At 35.6% G+C, this 21866-nt stretch overlaps 1 protein-coding gene across 15 annotated transcripts in view; it reads left to right on the forward strand.

Annotated features, from left to right (window-relative positions):
• The window catches only part of Stxbp5l (syntaxin binding protein 5L), a 231324-nt gene that overhangs the window by 166019 nt on the left and 43439 nt on the right, over window positions 1–21866 (forward strand). For 7 of the 15 annotated variants that reach the window (XR_005976222.1, XM_041672858.1, XM_041672860.1 and 4 more), the window contains 2 exons: window positions 6842–6907; window positions 18469–18567. Coding sequence is in view for 14 of the 15 variants with exons in the window: in XM_041672858.1 (XP_041528792.1) it covers window positions 6842–6907; window positions 18469–18567 (165 nt within the window). In the remaining variant the exon portion in view is untranslated. The remainder of the gene's footprint in view (window positions 1–6841; window positions 6908–18468; window positions 18568–21866) is intronic. The other 8 variants (XM_041672859.1, XM_041672861.1, XM_041672867.1 and 5 more) reach the window with 2 other exon arrangements.

The following is a 21866-nucleotide window of genomic DNA, read 5'->3' on the forward strand; positions in this document are numbered from 1 at the left end:
TAAGTAGGAATTCCAGTCTCTACCACTGGTTTCTGTGGCAGCTCGTACAGCTCTCAGACTTGGAATCAGATGTCTTAAAGTTCTGTTCTCAATGATAAATATTTTATGTCATGAATGGTTCAAAAATATTTATTAGAAATAAATTGTATAAAAATGTGCCTTGAATTTTTAGTTGATATAATCTGATTGTATTTATATAGTCCTATATTACTATAATAGAGATAGTAAATGAAGTATTTCTCCTAACCTTTAGAAATGGATGTCTGTGTTGTCCCTATCTGTGAAGGGACAACATGGACAGTTTATCCATTTCTGATTATACTAGTCCAGTGGTTCTCAACCTTTAATGCTGTGACCCTTTAATACAGTTCTTCATGTTGTGATGATCCCCAACCATAAAATTATTTTTGTTGCTACTACCTAACTATAAGTTTTCCACTGTTAGACTTCATAATGTAATTATCTGTGTTTTCTGATGATCTTAGGCAACTATTATGCTAGTCAGTTTGTTTATTTAATTGCCATTATAATTCTTTGAAGGAAAAATGGGTTAGTTAACACATTCCTCTGTCAATGAGAAAATTAACATTGGAAGAGATGAATTTCATTTTTTCAAATCCTAAAGGACAGTCAGACAAACTCACCTCAATGAGGCACTAAAAAGATCTTTGTGCTTTCCACCATGTTATCCTGCACCTCCTCTTGCCTCTTAAAGTTTTGGTCACATTGAGAAGCAAATCCATCATTCTATAATCAAAAGCTATTTCCTTCCTTCATATTACCTATTATCAATAAAATGACATTCGAAATTGAAACAATTTGAATTTTTTTATATCTTTGAAATTTAGAATTATGTAAAATACTCCATAAATGTCTCTTAAATATCTAAAAAAATTATTTTTTATTGTCATATCAATTTTGGTCTTGAAATAATGTCATATTCACACGTGAACATTACAATTTTAATTTTGATGAAATATCTTAGTTTTAATCTTTTCTTGGTCTATTTTCCTGATTACCTAATCATCTAGTTTAGGGTATGATATATGTTGCCTTTTATAAGCCTTTAAATCCATGCCTGCAAATTTCCTGTATCATAAAATAATACAATCTTATAACTTAAATAAAATCCATATATTTAAAAAATTACTGTTTGTGGAAGCAGCAACCTGCTTTGGGACAAGCTGTAGACACATATTCAAACTTAGATCAAGTTCTACTTTTTTAACTTATTGACTAATTATTGTAATCTTAAAGGAAATACTTAAATCACTGAGATTTCTTCTCATCTATAAAATAGCATAAAAGTCATCATCTCTACTCCCCCTTAAAGAGTTGCAGTACTCTCCTGGTTGATCTTGTAAAAGAACTCTATCACTATTAGACATATTAGCACATTTATCAGACATATCAGATATGTTTATGATTAATGTGTGATACAATCGAAAAGCAGATGGTTAAGTAACCTCCATCATCATGATCATTGTATGGAAGTCATAGGGTTGAAACTCCATCTGCCTGTTAGTGCCTTGAGTTTTGTTTCTGAGAATGTCAGAAACGTTGCCAGGTTAAAATTGATTGTATGCCATGTAAGTCAAAGAAAGTTTGAAGATACATTTAAGGTAAAGTGTGGCTAGAAACATTTGCTTGTGCATCAACATATAATTATACAAAAAGGGATACTTTGAGATTCCAGTTTTTCAATGTTACCAAATGAGATTTTTCTGATTAGGGAATGGCAGGATATCCTCAAATTGTAAGTAAGAAAAAACAAGAAAATGAGACAAGAGGCTAACTATAAAGAAAAGGAGACGGTAAATGTAAGGGAATCAGTAAGGAAAGGCAAAAATAAACATCTGAATACAGAATGGAAGAAAAGTAAATGGAAAAGGGACAAGGAAAGGAGTGTTTGAAACACTATTAGCATAAATTCTGATTAACAAAAGATCCACTTGTTTAATTTTTCTTTTTTATTTATTCTTCTTGCATGCAATATATCCCAACTACAACCTCCTCTCCCTCCACTCCTCCTAGTTCCCCACACCAGTTCTACTGCTCCTCCTTTTCCTTTCAGAAAAAGAGCAGGCCTCCCAAATATATCAACTGAACATGGCGTAATTAGATGCAGTAACCCTAACTGCTGAGTTGAACAACTTTCACAGGCACTGAGTATACTGTAGTGAGAGAAACAGTCCCTGTCTTTCACTTGAAGTTCCTCGACAGTACAGGTAATAAATCTACAGATAGACTCGTATGACTGAAAGGTGGCAGTGCCATGGTGGAGAAATGAGATAAGAGGCGATTTATAGTCCTGGGTTTTCTGTTTTACCAGAGAAAAGCCTATTCGGGGGGAACTACACAAGTGAAGGTTTGCAAGATAACAAGGCAGCACTCAGAGCTCTGGAGTTCCAATTCCAAACAAGCTAGAGTCAAGGCACTACATTGGACTTACTGCCAGAAATAACCAAAGTCAATATTTTTAAATGATAAAATAAGGAAACAGTGGTTTGTTTTTTTAAATATATGACTTAAAGTGATGTTTGAAAGGTTATCTCTGGTAAATGGTAACAAAAGAGATGAACCCCCAAAAGACTTCCATGTGATGATAGTTTCTGGACTTTAGCAAAAGGAAGGAAGGTCCTGGTGAAAACACAGTGACTCCTTTACCTAGCAATAAGCAGAAGAGCAACACAAAAAACCAAGACTAAATCGCACCACTTTCAGAGTTCGTGGCTTTGAAGGGTGTGAACAAATGCTCACTACTTGGATTGGATAAGTCGTTAAAAGAAACTTTTCATTCTCATTTTAAAGGAAGTATCATGTCATTATGTTGCATGAACATGAAGTAAACTCTTTAGAAAGATCTGTGATAAGGAAAAAGGGGAGATGATAAAAGGAACAAAATTCTTAGAGAGGTGAGGCAATGGGAATCAGCACATGTGCCTGGATTGGCATTATTATACTATATAAGACCACATACAAACTATGAAAGCACTATGATGACTTGTCAACTTTAGATGAAATGAAAAAATATTTATAAAATAGCTAACATAAAATATTAATATGAAACATATTGTTACGTTAAAATAATCATATAGGGAGAAAATGAGTCAAAAGTAGGTTGTAATTATCTCTTCAGTCACTTGCCTATTTTCTATAAAAACAGAACACTATTTCCATAGTCAGAAAAAATGTGTATTTCAAAATGGCTATTGTTTAATAATTGTATTAAGTAATAATAACTATAAATTCTTCAGGATGAGTTTAGGATACATTGTAACTTGACACATGGAAATAGTTTTACCATTAAGTTCATTTTGATCAAGAATGTTGGACTGAGAATATGAAGGAGCAAAATGATTCCTGTGACCTTGAATTTTTACCCTACCATTTGTATGTTTAGAAACACAAACACAATTGTGTCACAGTGGCAATAGTACAGTAACATACTGTTAAAAGTGTGCAGACAAGGAGGAATTGCTCATATACACTGAATATTTTAAAGGCTATTCCATCCAGGTTTGTATAAGTGCAATGTGTGACGTGTGTCCAATATCAGGATCATCTAGTGATATGTCTCTCAGAACATGCTCTGCCTATAAATGACAAATAACTATAATTGTAGGTTGGTTTCTGTTTAAGCTCTATCGTTGATTTACAACTGTGAATTTGTTTACTCAAAAAGTATTTACTCTTTGATCTTACAGTTTCTCACCTGTGAACATAGGGGTTAAGCCACATTTTCATAATATGACATTACATTTTCAGTTGCAAATTCTATGAGGATTCTTTTTTTCTATTCCTATGCCAGTTTATTTTCTGCTGCTGTGATAAAACAATCCGACAAAGCAACTTAGGAGAGGAAGGGTTTATTTCAGCTTACAGTTCAGGGGATGATGCAGTCCACCATGGCAGGGAAGGTGTGGCCACAGGGAATGCAGCTGCCCAGGAGCCAGCCTATAAGACCTCAAGATTCTCTCCCAGGGACACACTTCCTTCTGCAAGGTTCCACCAATAAAGATTCTCAAACCTTCCCAGACAGCACCACCAGCTGGGACCAAGTAGTCAATGCAAGAGCCTATTGGAGACATTTTACATTTCAGCCATAAAATTCTGTCCTTGGCCCCCATGTGTTCATGTTCATCTCATGATGCAAATGCATTTAGTACAACTTCAAAAAACCCCAGAGACTTTAATAATTATACCAGTGTTTAAAGGTCTCATCTTAGAAGAGTCTTAGACTCCTCTTAGACTCAAGGTAGTCTCCTAAGTGCAACTCCCTGTAGAATTAAATCAGTTTCATTCTTCTAATTTAACAATGGCACAAAGCATACATTTCCATTCCAAAATGGAGGAATGAGAACATAGTGAGGATAGATTGGCCCAAAGTAAGAGCAAAACCTAGCAAGGACACAAAAGCCCTGTATCTCCATGTGCCGTATCTAGAGCTTTAGTTTCATAGGGCTGAGGTGACTCCACTCCTACGTATGTGCTTCCTGTAGTATGATCTCTGTCCAGGGCAACTTGTACTTCTGTATTTAGCCCTCCTTGGCAGGTATCCCTTGACTCTGGCATATTCAACATCTTTATGTCTCCATCACTCCATCCTAACTTGGGCTTCATCGTCACACAATGGCCCCTGAAGGCCTTCATGTAGGTATGCTAACCCTGCCACACATTGCCTAGCCTCAAAGGTTGAAACCATGGAAGGCGAATCCATGATCCCCTCAATCCTGTATCTCTCATGCAGCCCCCCCCCCAAACCAGTACCACGTGGCTAACACTCCCAAGTTCTGCTTCCAGCTAAAATAGAATATAGTCCCTTTGGAACACAGTTACAATAACCTCTGCATGCCAGAGCTAAAAAACAAAACACAAAAACCTTTGGGCAGTGGTTCTCAAACTTCCTAATGCTGCAACCTTTAATGTAGTTCATCATGTTGTGGTGACCCTTAACTATAAAATGTTTTCACTGCTTCTTTATAACTTTAGTTTGCTATAGTTATAAGCCATAATGTAATATCTGATATACAGGATGTCTGACCCCTGTAAAAATGTTGTTCAACACCTAAAGAGGTTGCAACCCACAGTTTGAGAACCACTCCTCTAGGGTCTGACATTCTGGGAGCAGGAAATCCCTTGTACTTTCTCCTGTTGTGAGTTGGAGCCTTTCATGAATGAGGTCAGAACACCTTTCCTGCTGTTCCCCATGCAGAACAGGTGACAAATCCCTTTAACTCCTTCCTAGTGTTCTTTAACTCTGCAAACTGCGCATTTAATGTTTTTGCCCCACTCGTTCTTTTTCATTGTAAACATGTGTAATCATTCACAATAAACTGTGCAAACTGAATGTTACATTGCCTTAAAATCTCCTCTACCAAAAGAATCCGTCTATTACTTCTTAATGCAGCCTCTTGCAAATTCTCAGGACATGGGCAGAGTGGATGCAATTCCATAATCAAAATCATACAAGTGCCCCTTGCCCCATTCCTGATGAGTCCTTGCTTCTCATGAGCTTTGCCTGCACTCTCTGTGTTCCTCTTAGCACTCCTATCTTCCAAGTTCCTACTAGGACAACCCCAACTTAAGCTCTGCTTACAGCATTCAGCTCTTTTCCAGCTCAAAGTTCCAAAATCTTCCACATTACTCCCACAAAACAAAGGCATAAAGAGCAATTACTTACCACAGAAATTGCCCATCTTTTGATACAAATTTCTGTTTTCATTTCTTTTCTGTTGCTATGGTACCCCGACAAAAGCAAGTTGAAAGAGGAAGGGTTTATATTGCCTTACAGTTGTAGAAGGGCTTCAGTCCATTATGGCAAGGCATGGTAGCAGACGCAGGAGGCTACACAGAAGTGAGAAGCAGAAAGAGAACAGGAAAGAGACAGAGTATAGAATCCCAAAGCCCTCCCACAGTAGCATACTCGTGTAGCAAGGATCCACCTCCTAAAGGCTCTATAACCGTCCCAAACCGTGCCACAGTTGAGACTAACATGGAAACACGTTACATTCCAACCACAGTGGCACTTCTGGTATTTGTGACATAAACAGCATAAAGAAAAGGTGACAGAATAGGAACAAAATCAAATTTCATTGTTCACAATACCCCTCAAATATTTCTGGGTGTGCAGACATAGATATAAGTGCCAACCGAACAATTATAAACAAATGAAAAATACATGAGGTGATTCATCAAGAAGAGGAAGCTATGATGAAGGATATTTTATGAATAAGAATGCAGAATTGCAGATCATGAGAACCACAAACCATTTATTAATCCTTCCTGCCTTACCCTTGTATTTGTCCAGAAAGTGATAAAATGGAAAGTAAGAAATACTAGTAATAAAAGAATGATAGTGTTGTTGTAACTTGATGACATTAAATAAGTCATATACATATGTGTGTATATAGTTATATATACATAATACTAAAAAAATTATAAAATTTGTAAATTTGTAATATCTCTTAAAAGATCTTTTTTTAAAAATCAATACCTCCTGAAGTAAGAGATTGTATTAAGTCTTTTAAAGCACTTTCTATTTTCTATTATTCTTGGTATATTTGTTAAGGAAGTTGGTCATTTATTAAAGTGTAAATAATAAAAAGATTTCTTATTTTTATACCATCTGTGTTTAATTACTCCTTGTATATAGTAAGTTGCTGTCATTTATACATTCCTGTATCAGAGGTTTTTCAAAATAATTTGTGTAAGATGGGTATAATAGGGTAGTTTTCACAGGTTAAAAAAGTTTGAAGCAATTACAAAGAATTACCCATGAAGTGTCACCAAATTTATCTCTTTTCTTTCTCTCCCTCCCCTCCCCCTATTACATTTTCAGGCTTAACAGAGCTGAACGATAGTCCAGTTCCCCTGGAACTTGAGCGCTGCAAGTCTCCCACTTCAGGTAAACATAGTGGTATTTTTCAAGCTTCTGGTAATTACTATAGTATTTTTTGATACATTTTCATGATTCTTTTAAAATTAGTAGTTAATTCAGTTTTTGGAATTTATTCATAAGTAGCTTTGTTTCCAAAGATACAAAACTTTATCATCTATTGGAGTAGTTAAATTTGTGAGAAATATAAACTGTAGGTGCAGAAAAAAATTATAGCATGCTTCTGGTTCACTATTCATGGCATGCTTATTTATTGATAAATTTAAATGAAGTCTAATATGGCATGAAATAAAACATCTTCAAGACAAAGTGTGAGACCACTAAGTATCCATGTAACACCACGAGGAAAGAGACTCCTGGAGATAAATATTGAAAGTACATAAATAAATTAATAAATATCTCAGCATGGTAGGATTCTGAGTGGTTGTCTATTTTTTAAAAAATCTGATTATATGTTATCTCACAAATTTTTGAAAATTATTTAAAATTATTCTGAATTTTCTTTTCTTTTTTCATCCTTCCTTTTTTCCTTCCTTCCTTTCTCTTTTCCTTCCTTCCTTCCTCCCTTCCTGTCTGTCTATCTGTATTTATTTTAGTTTTTTGAGAAAGGGTTTCTCTGTAACTTTGGAGCCTATCCTGGAACTCACTCTGTAGACCAGATTGGCCTCGAACTCACAGAGATCCACCTGCCTCTGCCTCCCAGGTGCTGGGATTAAATGTGTGTGCCACCACCGCCTGGCAATTATGAATTTTCTATAATGATAATATAACAGTGGATAAAGTTTTGGTTATATCTTAGATAGTGGATGGATCCATTCCTACCAAATTTGAAGATCTCCTGGGTAAATTAGGAGCATGGGGACATTGAGGGAGGGTTGAAGGGGGAAGGAGAGCAGTGATTAAAGTAGAGCTCAATAAAAATCAATAAAAAAACCAAAAAAATTTTAAAAGAAATATAAAAAAATCAGAAGAGATTGAGGTGTAGAGAAATGGTAGAGTGCTTACCTAGCAGGTACAAGGCCCTAGGTTTGGGCCCAAGCAATATAAAAACTATTTTTCTCAGAAGAGCAAAAGATATCACTACTTTTTATTTACATTATTTATTGTATATGAAAATGTTAGAATTTTAATAATGCTTTTTAAGTCGTGTATTTGGATTTTAAATTTTTTTTACATTTCTTCCAATTGTTGTATCTTTCTCAAGTTGCTAATTCTTTTTCTTTGCTCTTGTGTCCTATGTGAAGTTTTCTTTTAATAAGATCTTTTCATATTCTTATTTTATTGCTATATATGTGTACCACATATGTACAGAAGCTTGAGAGGCCAGACAAGGGAATCAGATCTGATACTGCAAATATCAAGAAGTAGTTTGAGCAGTCGTGTATATGCTGGGAGCAAAACTTCTTCCTTTGCAAGAGCAGTGCTCTTAGCCACAGAGTTATCTCTCCAGCCCCATATCGATTTCATTTTGATTGCCTAATGCAAACCTTCTTTTTCTATCCTCAATGGCACCATTGTAATTTAAGAAATCATTGCCTCATACCTAGAATCACATAAAAATGTTCTGGCAAATGATTTTGCATTTTAAACTTCCCTACAGTTTATTCTCTATATCACGTTGCAGAATTAACTTCCTTAAAATATTACTTTGGTCATATTTTCTTATAACTGACAATCTTTCATATAGTTCAATACCTTATAACAGATTGTTGTACCAACCAAACTTGAAATTTCCTCCCTTAATTTGAATTTGAATAATAAACATTGACTTCTTTCTTCCATTCTGTCTTTGTGCATTTCTATCCTACTGAAAAGCTAAATATGATTTTATATTTTTATTTATTTTTCTAGACAATTATGTTTGAAAACAAAAAAGATCCATTTTAGTCCTGTTTTATGTAGATTATTATAATCATGCTTGCATCAACTTTCAGTATAGTTTGTGTTCCATTCACTAAATTGACCATTCCTTTATTTTTATAGTTGTATAAAATTTAATTGGATGTATATATCATAATTTATCTAATCAGTTCAACTATCAAATACATTGAGCTTGTTAACTATCTTCTGCTACTACAAACTGATGCAGAGAGAAACCTAACCAAATTTTAAATTTGTGTAAATGTATCTAAGAAATAAATTTGTAAAATTAGGGTTTGGTGGTCAAAGATTATATGAAATGAATGAAATTTATGCCCTGGCAATGCTGAAGCATACATGGGCAGGCCATATATGGCAGTTCTGTTGAACTTTTCCATATTGGGTTTCATGGTCTAAGTTGATGAGGACAACTGAACAGGTGTCTTCAAGAGGGCATCAGATCTCATTACATGTGGTTGCTTGGAATTTAGCCCAGGACCTTTGGAAGAAAAAGCAGTGCTCATAACCGCTGAGCCATCCGTGTTCAATTTTTGTAGATATTCCCATGGTTTCTGTCTTCAAGTTCTAAATAACATTCAAATAATGGTTGTGCTTTTCACTTATAACTGATTAATAGATTAAAGGGATATGTAAATGTTACAATTTACTGTAACATGAAGGGGGCCTGCTTGTTGGGGTTTTCTGTCCCACCTAGTTTCCCACAGCCGGCAAGCCCCAAAGAAAATCACACAGAGATCTCTATAAGTTATAAAGCTGATTGGTCCATTTGCTCTATCCTCTTATTAGCTCTTGTAGCTTATATTAACTTATTGTTCTTATCTATGCTAGCCATGTGGCTCAGTACCTTTCTCAGCTGGGCAGATTACATGTTGCTTCTTCGGTAGTCTGGGCAGGAGTGGGAGGAATCAACTTCCTCCTTCCCAGAATTCTCCTGTTCTCATTGCATCATTTCTACTTCCTGTCTGGTTTTCCTGCCTATATTTCCTGCCTGGTCAATGAGCATTTATTTAAAACATGATTGACAGAATACAGACAATTCTCCCACACCAATTTACACTCTATGTGCTATAAGTTATATTCAAAACCTTTTTACAGGGCTGGAGAGGTGGCTCAGTGGTTAAGAGCATTGCCTGCTCTTCCAAAGGTTCTGAGTTCAATTCCCAGCAACCACATGGTGGCTCACAATCATCTGGAATGAGGTCTGGTGCCCTCTTCTGGCCTGCAGGCATACACACAGACAGAATATTGTATACATAATAAATAAATAAATATTTTAAAAAAACCTTTTTACATATATTTAAAAACTTAATTTTTTGTACACTGTGCAATAAGGTATCCATATTGTAGAACTTTGTCATGTATTGATACTGACTTTTTGATACAAAATCCAAATAGTTTCTCAATTTAACTTTTAATTTTGTTGTATCTCTTCTTTTGAACATTTTTATATTAAAAAATGATCAATATTTTATAGTTTACCTTCCTTTTATTTTCTGTGTGTGTGTGTGTGTGTGTGTGTGTGTGAGAGAGAGAGAGAGAGAGAGAGAGAGAGAAAGAGAGAGAGAGAGAGAGAGAGAAGAGAGAGTTTTGTGGGTACATGTAGCATGATTTTTAATTGGTCTTAATAATAAAAGCTCAGAGTCAACTATCTGGGTAAAAGCTGAAGGATCAGAGAAGCAGAACAACCAGCCACTAGAGTTCTTACATCTACCAGTGCTCAGGTCAAAGGGGCGATCCTGCCCTCGGACTGCATCCTCAGAATGAATGTTCAGACTACTGCCTCAGACTGTTGCCTCAGATTGCACTGAGCTCCTGTCTCCTTCCTCCTTATATTCCTCTCCCTACCCAACCATATCACTCCTGTCTCCACCTCCCTAGTGCTAGGATTAAAGGCATGAGATCCCAAGTGCAATTATCACCTTTGTGTGTGCTCTGTTTCTCTTTTATACAAATTCAATCTTTTGTGGCCCAGGGTGGCCTTGATCATTCTGCTTCTGTCTCCCAAATCCTGGGATTAAAGGTGTGTACCCCCTGACCTCTAGTGGTTTAGCTCTACACTCTGATCTTCAGGCAAGCTTTATTTGTTAAAACACAAAATATCACCATGGTGTTAATGCATATTTGTGTACTTGCATGTTGAGGCCAGGGGTCTTTTCTTAGGAGCTGTCTACATTGTTCTGTGAGGCAGAGTATCTCACTGGGACCTAGGGCTCAATTAACATAGACTAGCTAGCCAGTAGGCCCCAGATGCCTGCTCATCTCTGCTTCCCCAGCACTGGGATTATCAAGACCTGCCATGACATCCAGCTTTTGATATGCATTCTGGGGACCCAGAATTCTGGGGACCTGACTCAGGTCCTCATGCCAGTGCAGCAAGCACTTTACAGACTGAGCCATCTCCATGCCCTTTCTCCTTTCTTCTGCACAAGGGTTAAGTAATTGTTGAGATTACTTATTCTTTGAAGTTTAAGTAACATTTCTCTTTTATAACAATTGCTTCATGTATTCTTTATTTTGCATAATTATCCTTTCTCTTTAAAGAAATTTCTCTCCATTATGGACATTTTTGATTAGCCTTAAATGATGTTTTATTTTGTTTATTTTTAACTTTTAATTTCTGCTTTTATCTTTATTAATTACCTGTATTTTCCTCTTCCTTTATTTTTACTTTTCAACTTTTTAGGTATATACTTAATTCTTTTGTTTTCATTATTTATTAAACATTCCTATAAGTATTCAGTGCTAAATTTCCCTTTGAATTCCACACTAAATATATCACACTTATTTTATAATAGTTATTTTATTAAAATTCATTTTGTGATATATTCTAGTTCTTTTTTCTTTTATTGAAAATAGTTTTTTTTATACAATATATCCTGAATATAGTTTCTCTTCACTCTACCTCTCAAGTTTCTACCCACCTCTCCTCCCATCTGGACCCACTCCCTTTCTGTCTCTTGTTAGAAAGCAAACAGACATCTAAGGGAGTGTAATGCAATACATTTTAATATAATACATTATAAAAGAAAAAAACAAGCACAAACCAATTCGAATAGGCCAAAACAGATGAAAATGGTACAAGAAACAGATATAGATGCAGAGACCCACTTGTACACACACTCAGGAATCCCATAAAAACACCAAACTGAAAGTCATAATATATACACAAAAGACCTGTTGGGTAAAAATAATAAATAACATTTAAAAATAAAAAATATAAAATGTTTGCCAGGCAGCAGTGGCACATGCATTTAATCCCAACACTCAGGAGGCAGAGGCAGGCGGATCTCTGTGAGTTCGAGACCAGCCTGGTCTACCCAGCGAGTTCGAGGACAGGCTCCAAAGCTACACAGAGAAACCTTGTCTTGAAGAAATAAATTAGAAAAAGGGAAAAACCTGGATAGATATAAAACAAAGACCCTCCAAAGATGCTGTTCAGTTCATTTTCTGTTTGCCATTTACTCCTGACCATGCAGCCTAACCTTAAGAGTAGTTTTCCCAGTGAGACTCCCTGGAAGAAAATTAAATTTTCATTTGCAAATGGTTATCATTTGGAGATAGTGTCTGGGTTTGTGTCCAGAAGCAGTGGGACCCCATCTGCTGCCAACCTCTGTAAGCCCTGTGCATGCTGCCTCAGTCTCTGAGTTCACATTGCCGCAGTCCTAATGTGCTTAGATGACCTTGTTTTCCTGGTGTCCTTCAGCCCCTCTGGCTCTTAACACTCTTTCTGCCTCTTCTTCCACAGGGTTCTCTAAGCCCTGGAGTAGGGATTTGATAGAGACATCATGTTTTAAGTCAAGTGTTCCATTGTTTTCTCCATCTATTGCAATTGAATGCTTTACTAGGTATAAGTCTGGACTATCACCTTTGTCTCTTAGAGTAGTTGTAGAACATCTGTCTAGAGCCTTCTACATTTTAGAGTCTCATTTGGGAAGTCGGGTGTTATTTGGGTACAACTGTCTTCATATGTGACTTTTCTTTTTCCTTTGCAGCTTGTAATATTCTTTCTTTGTTTTGTATGTTTAGTGTTTTGATTGTGGGCTGGGGAATTTCTCTTCTGGTATTCTGTAAGCTTGTACCTTGATAAGCATCTCCTTCTTTAGGTTAGGGAAATTTTCTTCTATGATCTTGTTAAAAATATTTCCTGTGCCTTTGACCTGGGTTTCTTCTCTTTCCTCTTTTCTTATTACTCTTAGATTTGGTCTTTTCATAGTGTCCCAGATTTCCTAGATGTTTTGTTCCAGTTTTTTAGACTTCACATTTTCTTTAATTGGGCTATCCATCTCTTCTATAATGTCTTCCATATCTGAAATTCTCTCTTCAATCTCTTGTATTCTGTTGGTGAGGCTTGTCTCTAAGATTCCTGTTCACATTCCTAAATCTTTCATTTCCAGATCTCCCTCACTTTGCTTTTCTTTATTGAGTCTCTCTCTCTCTCTCTCTCTCTCTCTCTCTCTCTCTCTCTCTCTCTCTCTGCTTTCAGGCAGGTCTTGAACTGTTTTATTAATTTCCTCCCACAGTTTGTGTTTTCTTAGATTTGTTTAATTGATTTATTCATTTCCTCTTTAAGGACATCTATCATACTTACAAAGGCTGTTTTAAGGTCTTTGTCTTGTCTTCAGGTATGCTCTAATACTCAGGGCCTGCTGTGCTGGGTTTGTTGTGCTTTAGTAGAAACATGCTGTCCTGGCTATTACTGATTGTGTTTTTACACTGGCATATAAGCATCTGAGTTTGGGGAAATTGTAAATCTGGGTGCTTATATCTGGTTTTGTCTTTGTGGGGTGGGCGTTTTGTTCCTTAGTTTCTGTTGCCCTCTCTGGTTCTTAGGAGAGTGTGGTATTTGTGTGTTGCCTGGTAGAAAATTCTTCCAGGATCCTGCTAGGTGTAGTCACTGAGGGTTCTAGGTAAAAGCTGTTTCTAGGTATTGGGATCCTACACTTAGGAATGGGGTTGAGCTAGAAGGGGAGCTGAGGGAGTTCAAAGAAGGGAAGAGAGCAGGGTTTTCCACCTGGATCTGCTAAGTTCCCTAGAAATGGGCACAGAAATTGGAGAGAGACGCCACAGCAGGTAATCTGCTACAGAGCTGGGGATGAGTTTGGAGAGTTGGGTTTGGAAGAAAGGAGGGAGAGGTGAATGATCTCCTATCTACCTTCTTAGCCAGCAGGAGGGGCCTGTGGGTTCTCAGGGAATACCTGCTGGGGTTGGAGGCTAGGATAAAGCAATGAGTCTGGGGATAGAAGTTGAAGGGAAGAGCTGTGTGATTCACCAGAGATGGGGGCAAAGAAGAGGGGGAGCTCTCCTAAAGGGCTGAGGATGAGACTGGGCATTGGACTTGGAGGAGAAGAGAAGGAGGTCAAAATCTTAGGTTAACCTACCTGCTTCCCTGAATGGAGTGGGAATGTTTCCTTTTCCTTTTTCTTTTGCTTTTGACCCAAGTTACTCTAAGTGAATTCATAGCATTCAGTAGTAGTAGTGTTACTATATTTCTTGTGTTGCCATTTATATTCTGCTTACTTGACCTGCCAAGAACTGAAAATCAGTAAATTAAAATATTGTATAGCAATATATTTGTTGCTTTTCTTTTTATCTGCTGTGTTTTTATTGCTCAGGGTATTTTTTACTTATTATATCATTTTAATATGTTGATATTTGGAAAGCATATCCATTTAAAGCATAACTTTTACCAGTCAGCATTTTTTTACTTTACATGTTATGTTTTTTTCCACAAGTTTTACCTATATTATCAATACCATAACTCAAGCTTTTCTAATTTCAATTTGAGAATAACTTAACCCTAACTCTCTGGTTAAACATTTTTAGATTATAGTACATAAGCTTCAGTGTTTACACATCTTAAAATATCAGCCAGACTTATTTAACAAGTAAATATAAACATGTAAAACTCCCAATTGAAAACATAATGTGTATATCTTTATTTCTGATCTCCACAACAGCCCTACTGCTCTCCTAGCTCCGTGTATTATCACTTGTATGTGTTTACTACCATAAAGCAAAATTGTGATGTTTTGTTATAAATAAAATCTTATGCTGTTTACTTTTCTTGTTTATCTCTCCTCTCTTCCCTCCTTCCCTCTGTGTGTGTATCCTATCCATCTCTGTTACAACATGATAGTTTTGCTATGTAATAGCTCATTATATGAATATGCCTCAATTTAATGTAGCATAATGTTTGGTGGTTTGGGGCTTTTATAAATGAGCTGATATGACTATATTCTACATTTTTAATGAAATACCTACTAATTTCTGTTGCATATGTATCTAGAAGTAGAACTGGGGGAATGTCAATTATGCAAATGTGCAGATTTAGTAAAAGAGTTTTTTAAAGTAGTGGTACCAATTTATTTCCACTTAAAGTTCTCAAAAGGTCCATTTTTTTCATATACTTCCTGATATTCAACTTTATGGCAATTAATTTTAAAACTATCGTTGTTTTGAAGTGCATGTAGTCTTATCTCATTGTAGGGTTAAATTGGATTGCACATCTCTAATGTCTGATGACTTTGACGAGTTCTAAAAGTACTTACTATTAATCTTCTTTTATAGGATATTTAATTCTTTTCCTCATTGCGATTAGGTCACCAACTTTTTCATATTAATTTCTTTATTGATTGCATGAATGTGAGGGGGTGCTGGACTGAAGTCTTTTGCTTCATGTATATAGTATAGAATATCTTGTTCCTTCTCTGTGGCCTTCTCTTTACTTTCTGTTTTATTGATTTCTGTTGAGCTCTACATTTTTCTCTGCTCCCCTCCATGACTCTCCCCTCCCCTCCAACCCTCCCCCAAGTTTCCCATGCTCCCAGTTTACTCAGGAGATCTTGTCTTTTTCTACTTCCCATGGAGATTAGATCTATGTATGTCTCTTTTAAGGGTCCTCATTATTGTCTAAGTTCTCTAGGATTGTGATTTGTGGGCTGGTTTTTTTTTTTTTTGCTTTATGTTTAAAAAACACTTAAGAGTGAGTATGTGCTAATTGTCTTTTTATATCTGGGTTACCTCACTCAAAATGATGTTTTCTAGCTCCATCCATTTGCCTGCAAAATTCAAGATATTATTTTTTTCTGTTGTGTAGTACTCTATTGTGTAAATGTACCACATTTTCCTTATCCATTCTTTGGTTGAGGGGCATTTAGATTGTTTCCAGGTTCTGGCTATGACAGACAATGCTGCTGTGAACATAGTTGAGCACATGTCCTTGTGGCACTATTGAAAGTCAGTGCTAGTTCTAATGTAGTTCAATTTGACAATGCTTTATTTTATTTGAGTACTTTATGAGGTTTTGTTTAAAGAAAATCTTTGCCCATTCCATGATCATGAAGTAACTTTTGACACTACCATCTAGAATTTTATTGTTTAATATTTCATATTAACTTTCATTTGGAATTTGTTCTGTATCTAATATGAGGAAAGAGCTGTTTAGCTATCCAATGGCTAAGTGAGATTTGTTTGGAAACTGCCCTTTCCTTCACTACAGGAAATTGGAGATTTGGCTGTGATTCAGTGGACTTTACCTGTGTTGCATGTGTTTGCATGTGTGTATAGGTTATATCTTCCATCCTAAATAGAATTTATACCACTTTTTCAGACCACACTGTTTTAATTAATATCGCTTCATAAATATTGTTGACAGTGTAGTTTTTCTAAATATTTTTGGACTTTTTCAGGATTATTTTATATATTCTAGTTTTTGTAACTTTTAGAAATAATTTATTACAACATAAACATGTTTACATTGTTATTACAATTTCACTAGTTATAGATCAATCAGGTATAATTCACATGCTTAAAAATATTGAATTTCCCCTTTGTGTGTGGGTTCTTTATCTCAGTAGTGATTTTTAATTTTTGCTGTATAAGTATTGTTCATCTTTAATTAGATTTCTTTTGTATTTGATTTTTCAATAATTATAAATGCCATTTAATTTTCTAGATATTTTTGTATAAAGTACAAAAATAACAATTAATATTTACAAATTGCACTTGTTTCCAGCAACTTGTTAAATTTACAAATTCTAATTTTATAAATTCTTTCGGATTATCTACATATTTAATTATATTCCCAGTGTTAACGGCATTTCTATTTCTAAAAAAAAAAAATCTTCTAAAAAAAATGTTGTTTAAGTCCTCCCTATAGCTATGATGCATAATAGATGTGATGTTAGTAGCTTCTTTGTTTCTGATCTCAGGGATAAGGACTTAAAATGTTTATAATTATGAGATAATTGCTGAAAGGTTTAGGGTGTGAGCATCCTACCTGTATCCCTCTTCCTATGTGTTTATTGTTTTATGAGAGATAGGACACCTCTGGAAACTCCGCTGCACTGCTGTTCTTAGGGTAACCTAGAGGGGCTTGTATGCAATCAAGTAGATTACTTCAAACCAGGACAATTTTGACTACCTCCATATTTGTTTATTGTAGGTAAAATTATCTATTATGATGGAATTAATTTATCACTTTAGTACTAATAATGACAATTGAGTGCATCTTCCTAAATGGGATAGATACAGTATTTTCTCTATGAAAAAAATTTCAGATTTTTTTCAGTAGTATTCCCCACAAACAATATCATTGGAGAGTCTTAGACCACCACCCCCTTCCCCCGTTAAATCCTCTAAAACTGTTGAAAATATTCAATGTTAGTCAATTGGAATAAGATAAACTAGAACTAAGGAAAATAGTAATCATTTTATATAGTTTTTCTTTTTTCTCAAAGTCTCTTAGCCCTTAATAAGCTACAAATAACAGAGATAAAGGTTCAGACTGTGAAGTATTTCCTTGAGGTAGCAAAAGAGAATAGGATGTAGACTGGGAGTTATAGAACCGCGAGTCAACTGGAATCTCATATTGTCATTATTTAAGATAATATAAGGTTTTAATATTACTAGTTCATTTACTAAACAATTTAATGACTATTTTCAGTTTCCATGGATAGACATTAGGCTATCCACTGAAGAAAAGATAAGAACAGAAAGTAAACATACTTCATCACAAGTAGAACTAGAGTCCATGTATTATTTTAATAATGTTAAATTTTAATGCTTTTTTAAAGCTATGAAATGCTTTTCACTCAGCAGATGATGTTGTGTAATGTTTCCTGTATAAGTTCATCTCCCAAAAGAGTTGGGTAGGTCCTAGTATTCAATCCTACTCCCTACCCAACTTTTGGGACACAGAGTTGGAAGCTCATCAACCCTTTAATTTTAGGGTTGTATCTTCTCTTGAATATGGACCCTTTTTCAAATCTTGTGCCCAGGAGAGCATCCTCTTCTATCCCCATCAAGGTCCCAAGACTCCTTCTATTTCTATTATTATCATCAAACTTATAATTTCTATTTTCCATAGTCTACAAAAAACTTAATATGCAACCAAGTCCACTGAAAACTAGGTTGACAGATATTTATCTTATTAAACTTTATTAAATTATCATAATAGTGGTGTCATAAAATAGTCAAAAAATGAATGGGCCAACTCAGTCTTTTCTCAGGCTTGGACTTGATCTAGATTCAGTAGCCCAGTTTTAGTGCTACATGCACACACACAGTCCAGCCCAGGAGAGCACACAGATCTCCTGTGTAGTCATTAAGAAACTGACCTTTAAGATATATCTTAGTTCACTAGAGCTGAGAAATCATATGCCAATAGTCTTGTTATTCCCTTCCCTTAGGACTTGCCACCAGAACTCCTGAGGCAGCACCAGGCTTTTATAGGAATGAAATGCCAGCTGGGAGACAGAGGAATCAAGTACACCACTTGCCAGGTGAAGGTGAAAATCTTTTCTGTGAATAAATAAAAGACTTGTTTCTTCCCAATTCGCTTCACAGTTTAAGACATGCTTTTCATTTGTTGTGCTGAAAACACAGGTCAAAACATGGCAAATAAAAACATGTTGCTAGAAGCATTTATTCAAACCAGAGACGTTTATGTCACAATATAAAAGTAGGCTTTTGCCTTGATCTTGAAATGTTCCATAGAATTTTTTTTATACAAAATACAGCTGAATAACCTCATGAAACCTGTAAGAAAGTAGAACAGGACAACCAGGAAATTCAGAGGAAATTTAAATGTCCCCCCATAGTGAGATTTTATTATAGAATCACCATGAGCCTTTCTAAGCCAATGAATTGATTTCTGTAACCAGTACAACCACTGGTGATCCCAACAACTCTGTCAAAGCATTGCTGCTTTGGAACATTTTCCTGAAGAATTGTTCTTCACATGTTTTATCAACCCAATCCTTTGCAGGGGCCTCAAACCCAAAACTGCTCCCTGATACCCAAACCAACTTGACACAGTCTGTCTACCCTTCTTAAGTTAGTCATTAAAAAGTGGATATGGCCAGATTTGTAACTTTAAAGAGTTATTCATCTTATAGATCTCAAGTAGCCAAGGAAGACAAAAGCACTTGTTAAAGCTTTATAGACATTAGCTTCTATATAACCTTCTGGTAAGCAAATTAAAGCTCAGAGTATTTCAATGGAAAGAAGTAAAATTTTAATTATTTATATTTGGTTTGAAAACCAAAGCTATCTCCCTGCCACCATCATTCATTCATTAAATGAGAAAAACAATGACAATTACAAAATAATCACTATTAAAATTATATGACTGAGCTACGAGGAAGAAGTAACTGAGTTATGAAGGGACTATTTAGCAAAAACATTAAAAAAAGAACTTGATAAATATACCTTTCTTGAAATAGCAGAAGAAAATAGTTCACTACTTAAGTTCTGGGAAAAGACTATTTTGAAAATTACTTTATTGTTGTAGTTCATATAATTAATGTAACAAACTAGTTTGTTAAAAACTAATTTTCTTTTATAGTACTTGAGCACAAATAAGGTACTTTTGTCCTGATTGTTTGATTTGATTTTTACAGCAACCCTATGAGGTTGCTGAGAAGAAAAGTTCTTTAACTCACTCCAGGATATGCCTTGTGAGCAACAACTTGGCGCAAGCCTAGATCGACAAGCCTCCCAGGCTTCTGAGTACTTGATCTAGGTTAAATGGTAACAAATCATTTGGCCTCCTATTGTAAAAGGTTTAAAATATAGATTGAAAACTGAGGTATTTCTGGGAATTTATAATTTGAAATATATATTAAATTAATCAGAAATGAAGTTTAATACTCAGTGAAGAAGTATATGAAATTAAGTCATTCATTAACTAATATTATCTAAATAGAAATATAAAGTATAAGATAGATGGCAATACATATTTTTGTGCTAAGTCAAATTCTCATGACAATAACTCTCTTCCCACTGTATCTTAGCCTCTCTAAAGGGTAGGAGGGCAGCTATGGCAATACAATTGAAGAAAGCAGGTCTTTCATGGCATGGTGACCCGAAATGCTTCTTTTCTTTTTAACTTTTCCCATATACATATCTGGTGTATCGGTCCTCTCAGTTTGTGGATTAGGACAAGGGAAATTTAATTGTCATACTCAATCAGTCAATTAATCAATAAATATGTAAGTACACAGATAAACGTCATAAACATTTTCATCAAATCAACTTTTATTTTAAATTAATGTGAGGTCTGTATGTTTCCTAGATGTCTAGACCCCTTAGGTAGTGTTTTCTTTTTATTATTTATTTTTGTTGTTGAAAAGAATTTCTGCCTCCTCCCCACCTCCCATTTCCCTCCCCTCCCCCCACTCCTCTCTCCCTCTCCCCACTTCTTTCCCCCTCCCCCTACTCCATTCCCCCTCCCTCTCGAGACTAAAGAGCAGTCCGGATTCCCTGCCCTGTGGGAAGTCCAAGGTCCTCCCCCCTCCATCCAGGTTCAGGAAGGTGAGCATCCAAACAGGCTAGGCTCCCACAAAGCCAGTTCATATAGTAGTAGGTAGTGTTTTCTATGTCAAGAAGATTGTGTATGTTGCTCAGTTTAAAGGGTATGACTTTGAAATCAGAAAAATGTAACCTTATCCAGGTACCTTCTGTCACTGCATTAGTTAATAGCTTTAAATGTTTATCCATGTCAGAACGTAGGTTTGCCACAGTATATATCAGGCTTCTTTACAAATACGGGGGCAAGTATCTATGGTCTAAGGAGAGTAAGTTAGTTGCTCTTGATCATTCTAGGCTTGTAAATGCTTATTATGGCTTAGCTATAACGAGTTCAAAATCTTTCACTAGAAATCCAAAAGTAAATCTAGTTCAAGAAACATCTGAGCAGCAGGCCTGAATTGGAAACTTCTAATCTATGTCTTTATAGTATATATTATCTTTAAAGCCATGGTAGCCATTAACACTTTGATTTAGAGTTTAACCTGTTTATGCATTGTTGATTCAGCTAGTGAAAGGAAGATGTGGCTGAGATTTATTTGAAGTCTTTACATATGATGAACCACACTGCACCATCCACTGACTTTAAACTGAATGAAGAATTAGAAAAAGGATATTATAGGTGGTTAAAGATCATGCTATTATCAACAGACACAATGACAACTAAACAAAACCATACTTTAATGTCCAAAATTCTGTTTATATTTACGGGATGAGTATATTAACTCATTCTGGCATAAATTATGATAAGCTCAAATTGATTGCTTTGCCTTGTCATTAAACTTAAACCTAAATTTAGGAAGCATGAATAATAATCGCTTTGCAAAAGTTGATAATCTGCTGACGTGACCTTTAAACCTCAATTTATAAATGCATTTTGTTATAGGCAAGTCCTTTTACTTATTTGTTCTCGCATAATGATTCTACTTAAAAGAACTTTAGGTAAATCAGCCAGAACATAGCCCAGTTGACAGAGTGCTTGCATAGCATGCATGAAGCCCTGAGCTCAGTCCCCAGCACAGCACAGACTAGGTGTGGTGGTGCAATACCTGCAATGACAGCACTCAGGAAGCACAACAGGAGGGATCCCGAAAGTAAGCTCATCCTCAGCTATTGAGGCCAGCAGGACTATATGAGAAGCTATCTCAAATGAAATAAAAATGGAACCCAAGTCGATAGGTAGGGTTTAGTAAGTGTGGACTGAGTAAACTGTGGGGATGCTTTCCTTGGCATTTTATTTCTCTTATGTCAGGTGTATTGAGGTATAATCAACATAGAA

Source organism: Microtus oregoni, unplaced genomic scaffold (genome assembly GCF_018167655.1).
Source record: "Microtus oregoni isolate MIOR12 unplaced genomic scaffold, Mior012 000023F_ref0000262, whole genome shotgun sequence".
Lineage (NCBI taxonomy): Eukaryota > Metazoa > Chordata > Mammalia > Rodentia > Cricetidae > Microtus > Microtus oregoni.